This window comes from Mercenaria mercenaria, chromosome 19 (genome assembly GCF_021730395.1).
Source record: "Mercenaria mercenaria strain notata chromosome 19, MADL_Memer_1, whole genome shotgun sequence".
NCBI classification, from domain to species: domain Eukaryota; kingdom Metazoa; phylum Mollusca; class Bivalvia; order Venerida; family Veneridae; genus Mercenaria; species Mercenaria mercenaria.
Window position 1 is genome coordinate 40,110,414 of NC_069379.1, and position 16,591 is coordinate 40,127,004.

Below are 16,591 nucleotides of genomic sequence, written 5' to 3' on the forward strand. Positions count from 1 at the left end.
ATGGCATAAAATGCTATGCTTCGTGTGGTTCCACACTGTTTGTTCCGTTCCGTTTCGTTCTGTTCCGCAAAATGTAAATAGCCTCATATAGCATCTATCAATATTGAAGCTAAATAATCCTCATTCAAATACTTTGTTTCAAGTCTTTTATTTTTATTTAGTTTAACGTCACACCGACACAATTATAGATCATATGGCTAGCTTTGATGGTGGAGGAAGACCCCCAGATGCACCTACGTGAATTCTTTCTTCACGAGCGGGTACCAGGGAAGAACCAGCGACCTTCCGTTAGCCAGCAGAATTCAACACCCCGAATGAGGCTCAAACCCACAAAGGTGAAGGGAAAGTGACCTTTACCTCTCGGCCACGTGCCCCCCTCCTCTGCCCCCGCTCCCCAACCCCCTCAAATTGTTTATAAAGAACATACTATAATACTCTTAATTAAGGTCTTGACTGCACCGTCTTTGCTATCAAAGGGATACTTTAAGTTCATGAAACTTTAAATTTGAAATTGGTAAATTAGTTCAAATGAAACACTAAAATTCATTGCCACAGTGTTTAAGTGTGCATATATGTAATTCTATTACGAAAAGTGTAAAAAAATAATTAGAGATAATTTACATAGGTTCCAATGGTAAACAGTGCGATCATTTTAACCTTTTTCACGGGATTTTAGGTGTTTTGTTAACAGATAAGTTGACATGATATTTCCCGCGACTCTTCATTTATGTTGTAAACGCTAGTGACGTTACGCTCATTGTTGGCGTACATTAGCGTAACTGACGTTATCGTCGTTTTAGCCGTTTTGACGTTACAGGGATTCCTCGGGGTGGTTGGACTACAGTTTTCATAAATTAATGCCGTTTCGATATTTAAGGAAATATTTGATATAGATGTACATATAGTATTGTATTTATTTAATCAAATTATTTATCAGACAGTGAATTATATTGCGATGTTTTAATACAGTTGTAATACGTATGCGTTATTTAGTTTTCAAACGTATCGTCGACGTTACATTAATTTCATGGCTGTGACATCTCGGCTAGATTTTGCAATCTTAATGTGTTAACTTTAATTCATATTCAACGTAAGACTTATGCATATCAATTTGCAGACAATTGTATGTACTTTCAGAATGTAGTCGAAGTTTTGTAAACACATACATATTTCTTTAAATATTTCAGCACGTAACAACTTCGTCATTTTATTTTTTGCATTTTTTGACACGTGTGACATCGCGGCTACATTAAAGTATACATATATTAAATGCCATTATCAAAGTCAAAATAGGACAAACTCTTACTAATTCAAAAGTAGAGTCTATGTACTTTTTGTAAAAATAAGTATTATAGAAAGCATACAATAGTTAAAGAAAATACAGAAATTTTAAACAAATCCTGTCGAGGAAAGACATAATATCTTACGTTTTCAGTTGGATCTGTCTTTTGCGTCCTGTTTTTTACAGGAAGTATTGAACGACAAATGACTGCAATGACGTCAAATATAGTTAACGTCACGTCACCGAGTGTTTGGGATTCACCAGTCTGTAAACTCTTGCTTCTGATTGGCTGTTTCAGGGAACAGTTTTTGAACTAACCAATCAAAAAATCACATTTTTAGACTGTTCTCTGTACTTTTCATTTACATTGTTCTGTAATACTTTGGCCTACAGTCTTCAAATTGCACTGGATAATTGACAGTGGTCTGTATATTACTCTGATTGATTTTGTATTTGGTAGGTCAAAGGTCAAGGTCACAGTGACCTTGAACTGAAAACAGTATTGGCGATTTAGTGATGAGCTTCAGATTTCATCTCACAATTGCCAGTGTTCAGTGAATGTCCCCAATTGTTCCGGGAAATCAGTAGGTCAAAAGTCAAGATTACCATGATCTTTAGACTGGAAGTTGTTTCCATTCAGTAACTTGAGAATCTTTTATCTACTACCTTTGCACTTTATCTGATGATTTCTGGTGGTCAGTAGATAAAATCTAATATTTTGTATCCTCTGTAGGTCAAGGTCACAGTGGCCGTGTGATGAAAATCGGTTTCCGTTCAATAACTAAAGAACACTGGCCTACTGTCCAAAAACTTCATAGAAGGATTGCCTGTTGTTAGTCAGTTGGGGCTCATTATGTCAAAGGTCAAGGACATTGCGATCTGTCATTGTGGGCATGCGTGTTTCAGCATAATAGAGAAAAAAATCAAATATGATATGAAAATATCTGAATTAATTGGACAGAAAAAATTATTTAAAGTAATTGGTATATTTCTTTCTGGGGTGCCTCCTTGAGTGAATGGTTAAGGGTGCTGACTTCAAATCACTTGCCCCTCGCTGATGTGAGTTCGAGCCTCACTCTGAGCATTGAATTCTTCATGTGAGGAAGCCATCCCAGGTTCTACCCAGGTGCCCGCTTGTGATGAAATAATGCAAAGAGGGGCATCTGGGGTCTTCCTCCATCATCAAACCTACAAAGTCGCCATATGACCTATATTTGTGTCGTTGCGACATTAGACCCAACAACAACAACAAATTTCATTCTAAACCAATGTTTAAGAAGATGAAAAACAATTCAATTTTGATAATTATAACATTTGAAAAAATACCCATTAAAATATTTCAGATAACAAATCGTCCCAATAATATTCCTGAACAAGAATTTTATAGAAGACAGCAACTGCAGCAGCAGTCAGGACAGAATGGCAACAACCCGTATGGCAATACCCAAAACCCATATGGCCAGAACCAGTATGGCAACCAGAATAACCAGTATGGCAACCAGAATAACCAGTATGGCAACCAGAATAATCAGTATGGCAACCAGAATAACTATGGCAATAACCAATATGGCAACAACCAGTATGGCAACAATCAATATGGCAACAACCAGTATGGCAATAACCAATATGGAAGCAGTTCATATTATGGTATGCAACTTTTTCTTCTCTTTCTTAGGTCACTTTATCCATAAAAATGCATGGTTGCCCTAGAGCAGGACAATTTTAAACTATATGTATAGCTCTACAGAAGTTTAAAAAAATCTTTTTCTTAAAAACTTGTAAATTCAGAATTTAGCATTATTTCAAATTATAAAACATTATGTATAATTTCATGGCCAAGTGCTGTTGAATCTGATTCAGTCTAGGGAGTAGTTATAGTAGTATGGGAATTTTTTTTTATACCCCCACAAAACGAAGTTTGTCGGGGGTATATAGGAGTGAGCTTGGCGGTTGGTCGGTCAGTCCATTGGTTTTCATGGTTTCCGGATGATAACTCATGAAAGGCTTGACAGATACATTGGTGTAACATCATGAAATACAGGTCAAGTTTTACTTTGAGGTCAGTAGGTCAATGGTCAAGGTCACAGTGACTCGGAACAGTTAAACAGTTTCTTGAGAACGCTTGGGTCTAGGATCATAAATTTTTGTACATAGGTGAAACATGATAAAATATACAGGTCCAAGTTCGACTTTGAGGCTAGTAGGTCAAAGGTCAAGGTAACAATAACACAAAACAGTTGAACAGTTTCCAGATGATAACTTGAGAATGCTTGGGCCTAGAATCATGAAAATTGATAGGGAGGTTGGTTATGACCAGCAGATGACCTCTAATGTTTTTGAGGTCACAGGTCAAGGTCACAGTGAACCGGAACATTTAAATGGTTTTCGGACAATAACTTCAGAACGCTTGGGACTAGGATCATGAAACTTAATATTGAGTTGGTCATGACCTGTATTGATTTTGAGTTCCAAAGGTCTAAGGTCAGAATGACCCGGAACATTTAAACCTTTTTAGGACAATAACTTGAGAACGCTTGGGCCAAGGATCTTGAAACTTCATAGGGAGGTTGATCATGACCAGCAGATGACCTCTATTGATTTTGAGGTCACTGTCAGAGGTCAAAGGTCAAGCAAGTTCAGCTTCGACATTGGCTTAGTTCTGTGACAAGGCCATGTTGTGGGGGTATAATCGTCACTCCTGTGACAACTCTAGTTATTTTAGCTCTAGGATCCAAAAATAAGTCATTAAACCCAGTTCACCCACATTTAAACACAATTCACCCATGTGCCGGACCCTTTGCTCTTAAGTTATCAAAAATAAATTGTTTTTCACCCTTCTTAAATATTGGTTCAGAATAGAAATATACAAATAACTTTAAATATTTTTTTGTCTTACCTCCAATTAATTCAGACACTTTGTCATATTTATGTCTCCCCCAGGAGACATATTGTTTTTGCCCTGTCCGTCCGTCCATACGTCACACTTCATTTCCGAGCAATAACTGGAGAACCATTTGACCTAGAACCTTCAAACTTCATAGGGTTGTAGGGCTGCTGGAGTAGACGACCCCTATTGTTTTTGGGGCCATTCCGTCAAAGGTCAAGGTCACAGGGGCCTGAACATTGAAAACCATTTCCAATCAATAACTAGAGAACCACTTGACCCAGAATGTTGAAACTTCATAGGATGATTGGCCATGAAGAGTAGATGACCCCTATTGATTTTGGGGTCACTCCGTCAAAGGTCAAGGTCACAGGGGCCTGAACATCGAAAACCATTTCCGATCAATAACTAGAGAACCACTTTACCCAGAATGTTGAAACTTCATAGGATGATTGGTCATGAAGAGTAGATGACCCCTATTGATTTTGGGGTCACTCCGTCAAAGGTCAAGGTCACAGGGGCCTGAACATGGAAAACCATTTCCGATCAATAACTAGAGAACCACTTGACCCAGAATGTTGAAACTTCATAGGATGATTGTACATGCAAAGTAGATGACCCCTATTGATTTTGGGGTCACTCCATCAAAGGTCAAGGTCACAGGGGCCTGAACATGGAAAACCATTTCCGATCAATAACTAGAGAACCACTTGACCCAGAATGTTGAAACTTCATAGGATGATTGTACATGCAAAGTAGATGACCCCTATCAATTTTGGGGTCACTCCATTAAAGGTCAAGGTCACAGGGGCCTGAACATTGAAAACCATTTCACGTCAGCAACTTGAGAACCACTTGACCCAGAATGTTGAAACTTAATAGGATGATTGGTCATGCAGAGTAGATGACCCCTAACGATTTTGGGGTCACTCTGTGAAAGGTCAAGGTCACAGGGGCCTGAACATTGAAAACCATTTCCGGTCAGTAACTTGAGAACCACTTGACCCGGAATGATGAAACTTCATAGGATGATTGGTCATGCGGAGTAGATGACCCCTAACGATTTTAGGGTCACTCTGTTAAAGGTCAAGGCCACAGGGGCCTGAACATGGAAAACCATTTCCAATCAATAACTTGAGAACCTCTCGACCCAGAATGTTGAAACTTCATAGGATGATTGTTCATGCAGAGTAAATGGCCCCTATTGTTTTTGGGATCACTCCGTTAAAGGTCAAGGTCACAGAGGCCTGAACATTGATAACCAGTTCCGATCAATAACTTGAGAACCACTTGACCCAGAATGTTGAAACTTCATAGGATGATTGAACATGCAGGGTAGATGACCTTAATTGATTTTGGGGTCAGTCTATTAAAGGTCAAGGTCACAGTGGCCTGTTCATGTAAAATCATTTTTTGGAAATAACTTGAGAACCACTTGACCTACAATGTTGAAACTTAATAGGATGATTGGACATGCAGAGTAGATGACCCCTATTTATTTTGAGGTCACTTGATCCAAGGGCAAGGTCACAGGAGCCTGAACAGTGACTTGAGAACCACTAGGCCAAGAGTGTTGAAATTTAGCAGGATGACTGGACATGCCAAGTAGATGATCCCTATTGCAGCCAACCATCAGTGTCTCTTTGACTTTCACTCCTGACCCCTATTGACTTCTTGCCTATAGGACTTTGCATTGGGGGAGACATGCGCTTTTTTACAAAAGCATTTTCTAGTTTTCTCTCTTTTTTTGGCATTATTTTACAGAAAATGTCCACTATTTCCAGGAAATTTCATTTCTGTTACAGGAACCTGTGGATCTGCAATCAATGTTTGTCAGTTTACAGTTTTTGTACCAAATGGCACAGCTGTTTATAACTACTATATGACCTCCCTAGGCAACCAGATTACACGTGACTTACCTCGATACAGATGGGTAAGTAATTTTGTTACTTCCTCTTTTGCCATTCTGACGTATTTTGTTACAATGCCAGTGTCCGTCTGTCTATTAGCAATTTCGTGTCCGTGCTGTAATTCTTGAACTCCTGGAAGGATTTTGAAGAGACTTAGCTCAAATGTTCACTTACATCGAGACAACGGGCATAGTGCCTGTGTCAGATCGCTGGCTTGAAGGTCAAGGTCACAGGGGTCAAATGTCATACCTTCTGGTGTATATTTCTCTTCATTGCAGTGCTCTTGTTTATTTTAGTTTAAAAGTGGTTTTATTTCTGGTACTGTCAGTAAACAGTTTTTCTCATGATTTTAAAACCTAAACTCATACATGTCCTGCTTTGCAGGGAGAACGCAGATGTAGAGATAGAGGAGCCATGGATACTTTATATACCTTAGACATAGCTAGAATTCGGAGATATGAAAGCGAGTTCAAGGTATCTAGTTATAACTGGATATATGTTTCAGGCGTAAACAGAAAAAAGTTTGTTTTTTCAGGTTTTACGGAGATTGATTATTCCAAACCAGCTGGTTTTCATTGAACAGCTTCCGGTTAGCTCACAGTCATACCGATACACGGCTCACAATGGAGATCAATTAATTCTTAGAAAGGAATCAGAAAACAGTAAGTCAGACTATTGAAATAATTATTTTTCCTTGGTAATCTGAATAGTTATTGTTCCTTGGGAAAACAAATCATTGTCATTTTTCGGGGTTACAAGTTATTTTTCTAGCTCGACTATTCGAAGAATAGGGGAGCTATTCTGCTCGCCTCGGCGTGAGCGTTAGCGTCACACAAATGTTAAAGTTTGCGTACCACCCCAAATATTTTCAAAGTCCATTGAGATATTGCTTTCATATTTTGCATACTTGTTTACCATCATGACCCCATTCTGTAAACAGGAGCAGACAACTCTGTCAAGCATTTTGACTGAATTATGGCCCATTTTCGACTTAGAATATGCTTATTGTAATGTTAAGTTTGCATACCACCCCAAATATTTTCAAAGTCCATTGAGATATTGCTTTCATATTTTGCATACTTGTTTACCATCATGACCCCATTCTGTAAACAGGAGCAGACAACTCTATCAAGCATTTTGACTGAATTATAGCCCCTTTTCGACTTAGAATATGCTTTTTGTAATGTTAAAGTTTGCGTACCTTAAATATTTTCAAAGTCCATTGAGATATTGCTTTCATATTTTGCATACTTGTTTACCATCATGACCCCAGTCTGTAAACAGGAGCAGACAACTCTATCAAGCATTTTGACTGAATTATGGCCCCTTTTCGACTTAGAATATGCTTATTGTAATGTTAAAGTTTTACTCATAGCTTATATTATACTATCAAGCACTGAGAATAGTCGAGCGCGCTCTCAACTGACAGCTCTTATTGTTCCTTGTGGTTACTATTCATCGTTGTACCTTGGAATGCAAGTGAATGTCAGCCCGCCCGCTTAGCTCAGTAGGTAAAAGCGTTGGTCTACGGATCTCGGGGTCGCGAGTTCGATCCTCGGGCGTATGTTCTCCGTGACTATTTGATAAACGACATTGTGTCTGAAATCATTAGTCCTTCACCTCTTATTCATGTGGGGAAGTTGGCATTACTTGCGGAGAACAGGTTTGTACTGGTACAGAATCCAGGAACATTGGTTAGGTTAAGTGCCCGCCGTTTCATAACTGAAATACTGTTGAAAAATGGCGTTAAACCCAAAACAAACAAGTGAATGTCATTCCTTAGGTGACAAATCATTGTTGATCCTTGAGATTAGGAATCATTGTTTTTCCTTAGGATTACAAGACTTTGTCATAATGAGTCCTTGGGGTTACAAATCATTATCATTGCTTGCGGTTATGAATGATTTTTGTTTTAGAAATGCTATTCCTTGTTAAAATCTTCTGTAGTATTCACACAAGTCATTATATATTTTGTACTTAAGATAATCGCAGTCAGTGAAAATCTGTTCTCTCTTTTTTTCAGCTGTTCGTCTGTCCTGGAGCGGAATGTCTGCACGAGTCATAATGTCAGATTTAGGAGCCACGAATGGTGTGGTTCACATCATTGACACTGTGTTGTCACAGTTGAGTGACCAGACAGTAGACATTAGTGCCAGCACAGCCCTTTCAGGAAATTTCTGTGTCTTTGGGTTAATTGCCTTTACTTTGTGTTTGTTGCATAAACTTTGGAGATAGTCATGTTTGTTAAGAATTTTCATTTACTGCATTTTTTTTTTCTCATTTTTAAGTCAATGATACGTAAATTGAATGTCTTTATATAGAAGAGTTTCATCAATGATACATAATGTCTTTATATACAAGAGTTACTTTTAATCTGAATGACAAGATATATTTTATAACCATGAATTGTTTTTAGTCTATTTGATACAAATGTTTACAGACTTATGATATATCTACCATTTTTGTTAGAAAAAAAAATCTATGAATTTCCCTTTTTTTACTTTTATAATACATTATATCTTTAAGGCAGGATTTTATAGGGAGTAATTTCATATACACATTAGCTAATGCCTGTACTGGTGCAGCATTAATTACTAAACTACTATTTTTAAGAATTTATGATATATTGTTCTAATTATGATTTGATTTTTATACAGTGCAAAAAATTCATTCATTTAGATCATAAATTTTTTTATTTTTCATCTTGCCATTTCATTATGCATTCCATTTATATATTTCAATATGCAAGACAGTTTGTCTTAATGCAGCGAGACATGTTTGAGGGTTGGTTTGGTTTTTCGCATAATTGAATTAATATCATCCGTGCCTTACGATGTTCAAGAATATCGGGCCCCTGGTCCTGATTTCAGGCTTCTGACTGCCAGAATTTCCCTATATAACTCTATTGAAAATTGAGATTTTGGGTTTGATAATGTAGATTTTCAGGTTTTTGATTTTTCAATGAATCTAAGTGACAAAGATGACATATATATTTATCAAGTGTCAAAATCACATAGAAAAATAAATGCTGTGATTTCCATTGAGAATCAAAGGGAATTACACGGTCAGGCCGCCTAAGACAACTTTCTTATCTAATCAGATTTCAACTTCTCCCCTAAGAAGACATGAATTTTTATTCAAGTTTGATTATGCGTAAAGCGTCAAACCTTTTCAAATATGACTGTATACTAGATAAATGCATATAAATTCAGGAACTATCGTATATTCCCTTATTAAACCCCTTTCACCCTTAAATTCTGACATTTTTGTATCTATTTGAACTATAAATCAAACTACTAGCGATTAAATTATTAGCTTGCCTGATTTTCCAGGAGGTATTATCGTCACTTGATTGTTGACGTTGGTTAAATTGTTTTAGGTCAACTTTTTTTCCCAAAAACCATAAGAGCTACAGCTTTGAAACTATGTACACTTGTTTGCCATCATTAGTTGACTTAGTAGGCCAGGAACCATATCTCTGATATATATTTTGTCAAAATTGTGGCCCTTTTTGTACTTAGAAAATTTATCATCATTAGGTGACTGTGTAGGCCAAGTACCATAACTCTAACCTGCATTTTGTCAGAATTATGGCCCTTTTTGTTCTAAGAAACTTTGAACTATAAAACTCTTGTTACAATTGTAGCAACATCATAGGGATGATGTCCGCTTAGGACAAAAATTCACTTCTTTTTTTTTTGAAAATATGGAGGGGGGAAGTGTTAATCAGGGAATATATGGAATATATTATATACATTCCAATTGTCTAGTGAAATGTTCATGTTTTGTGACACACATTCCAGCCACATTGTAAAGTTTTATTTGTTTTGTCACACATTCCAGCCACTTTGTAAAGTTCTAATTGTATTGTGACACATTCCAGCCACTTTGTGAAGTTCAAATTAATATTGTCTGGTGGTATATCAAAATCTGCAGTGTTGTCTTCGAATTTGTTTTTGTTTTTTTAGATATTTCAGTCTAAATTTTACTACATTCCAATGGTACTATGAGATATTTGAGTCAAGGTAGTTCAAAATATTTTGTGAAATATTTCTATGGGACAGTAATTTCATATCATTTAACCCTGCTATTTTACATGCAGTGACCATCTAGCACAAATATTCATTCACTTGTTAAGGAATCATAAAGATATTGTTTGAATTCCAAACATTTGTAAATAACACGTTGTGATACCCTATTCTTTCTATATCAAAAGAGAGCTCATCTCCAAAATTATAATTTTCAAAACATTAAAACCTTGTCAGCAGGAGGGGCCTCCAAGGCTGAGTGGTTAGAGTCGTTGACTTCAAACCATTTGCCCCTCATCGATGTGGGTTCGAAACCTCATTTGGGGCGTAGAATTCTTCACGTGAGGAAGCCATCCAGCTGGCTTACGGAAGGTTGGTGGTTCTACCCAGGTGCCCGCTCGTGATGAAAGTATGCATGGAGGGGCACCTGGGGTCTTCCTCCACCATTAAAGCTGGAAAGTCGCCATATGACCTAAAATTGTGTCGGTGCGACGTTAAACCCAACAAAATAAATAAATAAATTGTCAGCAGGATGAAATAATCATAGATCTATGTGAAGTTTTAGTGCAACTTGGCTGCGTGCGAGCTTTGGAGGATATGCTCTGTTGTTGATGTAACATCTTCCCTGAACCCCCATTCATTCAGCAGCTGTTAAGTCTTCAGAGGACTTGATCACTTGATATGTGAAGTTTTAATTGACATTTTTGCTGCTGTTTTAATTGATATTTTTGCTGCCTATGCTTTGTATATTTTGATGAAAAAATCTTCAAATATAAAAAAAAAACTAACTGTTAAGGTATTACTGCCTGACTATTTATATAAAATCCCCTTCCATAGTTTGTGCTGTTGACCAATCTATAGTTCTACACAAAATTTTGCTGGGTTAAAGTCAAATCATTAAGGAAAAAATTATGAAAAATTATTTCTGATGTCATGTAATAAAAACGTTTTCGAATGGCGTGCTGGTCAATGTTCACATCATTGACTAGCAAGTCATTCGATGAAACGAGTTCCTAATAGGGAGGTATAGAAAAAAATCACCTGCTTGTTTCATTGCATTTATTTATACTTCCATGCTGTATTTTATACTGTAAAAGCAGAAATTTTGCGAGGGTTTAATTAACGCTATATTCGCGAGGCCCTAGATCTAGTGAAAATTAATTCTCGCGTAAATATTCATCATTAGTATAATTATAATTCAAGTAGGATATCATTTTTACAATTTCCCGAATATTAAACCTCGCGATCATACTCAAAATTTCAAATTCGCGAAATTTTGACCCAGCGAAAATACGTGCTTTTACAGTATAATTGACATCTAAATAGTCAAAAATTAATCATGATGTATCAAACTAGTTTGTCTCGAAACTCTTGATTTTTATGTACATTTACTGATATTTAAACATGTATATCTATTTCTATATCTAAATATACATTTAAACATGTATATCTATGTATGCTTGACAAAATTAAAGTTTGCACGCTAATATAGATTAGAGAATATATCAAAGACTTAGAAGAAAATGAGAGAAGCTGTGAGGTCTATGCCCAGTGTTTCTTGATATTTGTTCAACTTTTATCTTGCTGAAATGTAATGAATGACGAAAAACATTGATCTTGTGTTTCTGGGAAAAAAAAAACATTTTCTGAAATTAAAATAGGTAAGGTTTTTGGCAAACAGCCAACAGTAAACGTAGAGCTTTTTCTATTTCATGTATAACCCTTATCGTGCTGGACACAATTGATTCTGCCTTTGCGACCAGTGTAGATCATGATCAGCCTGCACATCTGTGCAGTCTGATCAAGATCTGCACTGTTTGCCATTCAGTCAGTACCTTCTAACAGTTAGTGGTGCTGTCCAGATTGAAAGATTGGCAAGTTCATTATAGAAATTTAGCAGGGTAAGGGTTAAAGAGGAGATAACATAATTATTTGTAGTAGCAAAAATAGGAATTTTTAATCACTATTATTTAAGAATACATATGTAAATATATAGCTGTTAGATCTATTTAAGTGCTTGCTCTTACAAAATAATATGTATTTAAAGAGGTCAATAGTGCCATAAAAATAAATAATTTCATAATTTATAAAAAAAAAAATGACATTATACATTGTACAGTCTTAGTTGTATATTTTTCTAAAATGTTTTTCATAATTTTTGTATAAAAAAAAAGATAGATTAAAGATAATAAAACAGCCCTAACAAAATAAATTTCCATTTCTTTTACGGTATTGGACCCGTAATGACTTAGCAAAGTATGTATTCTCCATTATGTTGTTTTTCAGCATTTACAGGAATTAACGGAAAGTCATGCATGCTTTGAGCTGCATTTACATCGAAAGAATACGGAATCGACAAATAAGAAAACATTAGAACTTGGAAATTGCCGAGTGTCAATATGGGTCCACTACCTTAACTGTTAGAAATTTGCAGCATTATTTTATTTTTTTTATACTTACAACAGTCTACCTTTTATCTATTTGAAACAGCATTAGCATTTTTCATATTTTTATCTGGTAAAGGCATAGTATTATTATAATGTTTGATTTTTAGCTTGACTATTCGAAGAATAGGTAGGGCTGTTGGACTCGCACGTGCATCAGCGTCAGTGTTGGCGTCTGCGTCATGATTTTGTTGTGTTTTGTATGTAATCTGGTATCTCAGTAACCACTTGTGGCAATGCATTAAAACATCACACTTATATTCACTATGATAAACTAATTTACAATGCAATTCTGTTTTGCTTTTTACAAAATTATGTCCTTTTGGATTTAGCAGTTTTTGGTAAAGTTTTTGTATGTAAGCTCGTAGCTCTGTACCCAGTAATGGGAATGAATTTGAAACTTCACACACTTGTCCACTGTGATGAGCTGACATGCATTGTACAGGTTTCATAAATATGCTTTTTATCTTTACAAAATTGTTCCCCTTTTTCCGACTTCTTTATTCATTCAGTTGAAAAGGCTATTGAATAGTCAAGCGTTCCTGTGCTCTGACAGCTCTCGTTTTCCACCTATTTTCTATATTTAGACTGCTCCATTAACCCAGACAACTCCTGCATTTTGGGACTTCGAACAGCAGGTTTTGTACTGTAATTTTACTATCCATTAATTTAAAATCCACCTGTCATGTTTGTATATGTACCACAGGGTCAGTATCTGTTGTAATACTCTACACCTTGCTTGGAATAGATCATAATTAACTCAAAGATCATGATTAACTCAAAGATCATAATTAACTCAAAGATCATAATTATAACTCAACATTTGTCCAAGTTTTGGAGTTTAACTTGCAGGTTTTATGAACAACGCAATTATTACATAAACATGAGATCACAGTCCAGTAGTAACAAAGACACATGATCAGTATAGAACAACTCTTGTTCAAAAACGTGAAAGAAGCATTTCAGATTAGAACATAAAACGTTCATCTATATCATAAAAATCATTATTACTTTTACTCAAATTCTAAATGTTACTATATCATATTATGGAGCCTGCCCGCTTAGCTCAATAGAGTGAGCGCCGATCTACTGATCACGGGGTCGTGAGTTCGATCCTCGGGTGGGTCTAACTAAAATGATGGCGTTAAACCCAAAACAAACAAATGTTTATTTGCCATAAGCAGTTATGTTTTGGCACCCAGGCTTGAAATAAGTGCAAAGGCCTTCCCTTGCAAAATATATCAGTAGCAGAAAATATAGTCTATAAAACATAGTTGAAGACCTTGATGTGATATTATGGTTATAGTGCATAGAGTACGTGTGCTGTTTTACTGTTGATATTATGAGAGATGCTTTACCATATTTAATATAATTTAATACAATAGATAATTCTGGAAAATGACAATGAAATGTAAACTTGATTTTGTAAGAAAAACATTCCGTGCGTACATTTACATTATATTTTCTTTAAAAAAAGGATTCTTTTGTATAATTGCAACTTTTTATTATTAAGAAATCAGGACTTTCTATAAAATTTGTGAAATGACTACATTTTATCTTTTTTGAAACCTACTTGGTCTCAATACTGATACTAAATAGAGTAATTAGTTAATAGCTTGTATCATAAATTTGTACATAGCTGTATATACTTCTATGGCATTTTGTAATTATAATTGTAATTTTATCATAGGACTATGATTGTTCAGTAAATATGATTAAATCATATAGGATTCAATCCATTCTGTAAATTACATTCTGTCATGTTTTCATATGTACCATATTTACTCACCTATAAGACCAGATTTTACTCCTAAAAAATCCAACCAAAATTAATGTGTTGTTTGGTCTATTAAGTAGGGCTGTCATCGATAGAAACGATATCGATGTATCAACGATTTTTTTTTGTCGATCGATTATCGATTCCCATTTTCAAAAATCGATATTTTACAGGGAGAAAAAACTACCCAAATAAACACTCAGACCCTAAAAAACAACTTAAGTTCACAAAGTTGTAAATTTGGATGAATGCAAAAAAGGAGTGAAGGCAAAATAAAAATGAAAGATGTTATTAATTTTTATGTATTTCTTTTATTTCATAATTTCAAATACAACACAATGAAACAGAAATATGGAAAGTAGGCAATAAAACTTAAAATAGCATTTACAGGAAGGTATATAGTATTATATGAACAAATAGGTCGTTAATCTAACTTAATAATCAGTATATCGATGTATCGTCGATATTTGTCTTCTGATATATCGGTATCGTCGATACGCCTAAGACCCAATCAATGACAGCCCTACTATTAAGTGAATCAATAATCCGATAAGTTTTTATGAAAAAAAGTCTGTAAATACCGACAGTTTTGAAGTTATTAGAGGAAAAAGTCTTACAAATCGTCTTAAAAATGGGTAAATACGGCATTTATATTGAAGTTAAGGATGTGCTCGATTTTTAGTAGATTTAAAGTTTTAAATATTTTTATACAAATTTAGTTTTAACGCATTCTTCATGACATTTATGTATATCATTATGTGTGTATATAATCGCATGTTACATATCAGTGTCTTGTGTATATCATATCATAGAAACATATCTGTAAGAAATAATGGTAATTAACAAGAAAATGTAAGTTTCTACATTTTAATGGTCAACAAAACCACCAGTTTTCATAAAGTTTATGAAAGAGATGATTAATTTGTGCAGTCTGTTTCATTTATTTTCTCATTTTTCAACAGCAAAGTGCAATTCAATCATTTTTTTTAATTGATTGATACTAATATCGATAATTTCTTGCCAAGATTTCTTTTAACTTGGAAATAACTCTGGTTTATTAATCTGTCAATTTTCAAAAAAAAGCCTTAACATGCACCATATTATGTAGATTGTTTTAAATTAAGGTGGCCCACATGATTAGTACAATAGGGAGAGCACGGGTCTATGGATCGCTGGGTCATGAGTTTGATTCCCGGATGAGGCATGTGTTCTTGGTGACACTTGATAAAAGACATTGTGTTTGAAATCACCCATCATCCATCTGTAGTTCATGTGGAGAAGTTGGCAGTTACTTTTTAAGAACTGGTTAATACCGGTACAGAATCTAGGAACCCTGGTTAGGTTAACTTCCCGCCTTCAGTTAACTGAAATACTGTTGAAAATTGGCGCTAAACCCAAAACAAACTATCTAGAGGGGATTATACTTAATGAAGATACTGAAGAAATGAAGGCATGTACAACTTGTGTTCAGTTTTATGTACTGTTGTAAAGTAAGCACAATTTTTAAAGAATTTGTACTATCATGATAGCAATTTTTAATTTCTGAAGTATGCATCAATTTAGGACAAATTTTACATCATTTATAAGTCTATACATAAATGTTTAAATATTCTAACTTTGACGCTTTTTGAGCACCAGTAAGGCTTATAAATTTCTTAGCTATTAAATGTAAGTTGCTCTGTGCGTTTTAAGTACAGGTTTATCCTTACATGTAATTATTTTTATACCACTATTTTGTTGTATATCGCATATTATGTTCATTGCCATTATGTGTACATATCCCCTTTTTACACAATAAAATATTTTATTAGTGATAACCTGTATTAAGATTTTTTCTAATCTTCTGTTTGCAGACAGATCTTCTGGATAAAATAGCTTTTCCCTCTCGACTTCCTCTGAGTTTATAATAAAAAGTTCAGTGGGTGCAGATCAAAACGTGCCCAAACCAAAATGTACCCACGTGGTTACGTCAAAATGTACCCAGACCAAAACGTACCCACGTGGTTAGGTCAAAATGTACCTAAACCAAAACATACCCACGTGGTTAAGTCAAAATGTACCCAAAACAAAACTTACCCACGTGGTTAAGTCAAAAATGTACCCAAACCAAAACGTACCCACGTGGTTAAGTCAAAATGTACCCAAAACAAAACTTACCCACGTGGTTAAGTCAAAATGTACCCAAAACAAAACGTACCCACGTGGTTAAGTCAAAAATGTACCCAAACCAAAACGTACCCACGTGGTTAAGTCAAAATGTACCCAA

General features: G+C 35.3%; 1 protein-coding gene across 1 annotated transcript; it reads left to right on the plus strand.

Moving 5' to 3' along the window:
* Positions 1-2,547: 2,547 nt before the first annotated feature.
* Positions 2,548-16,142, plus strand: LOC123542040 (myb-like protein P). Its single transcript, XM_053531405.1, has 4 exons — positions 2,548-2,929; positions 5,972-6,099; positions 6,612-6,738; positions 8,100-16,142. The coding sequence occupies exons 1-4, from the start codon at positions 2,551-2,553 to the stop codon at positions 8,309-8,311; spliced, it is 846 nt and encodes a 281-aa protein (XP_053387380.1). The 5' UTR covers positions 2,548-2,550; the 3' UTR covers positions 8,312-16,142.
* Positions 16,143-16,591: the final 449 nt, after the last annotated feature.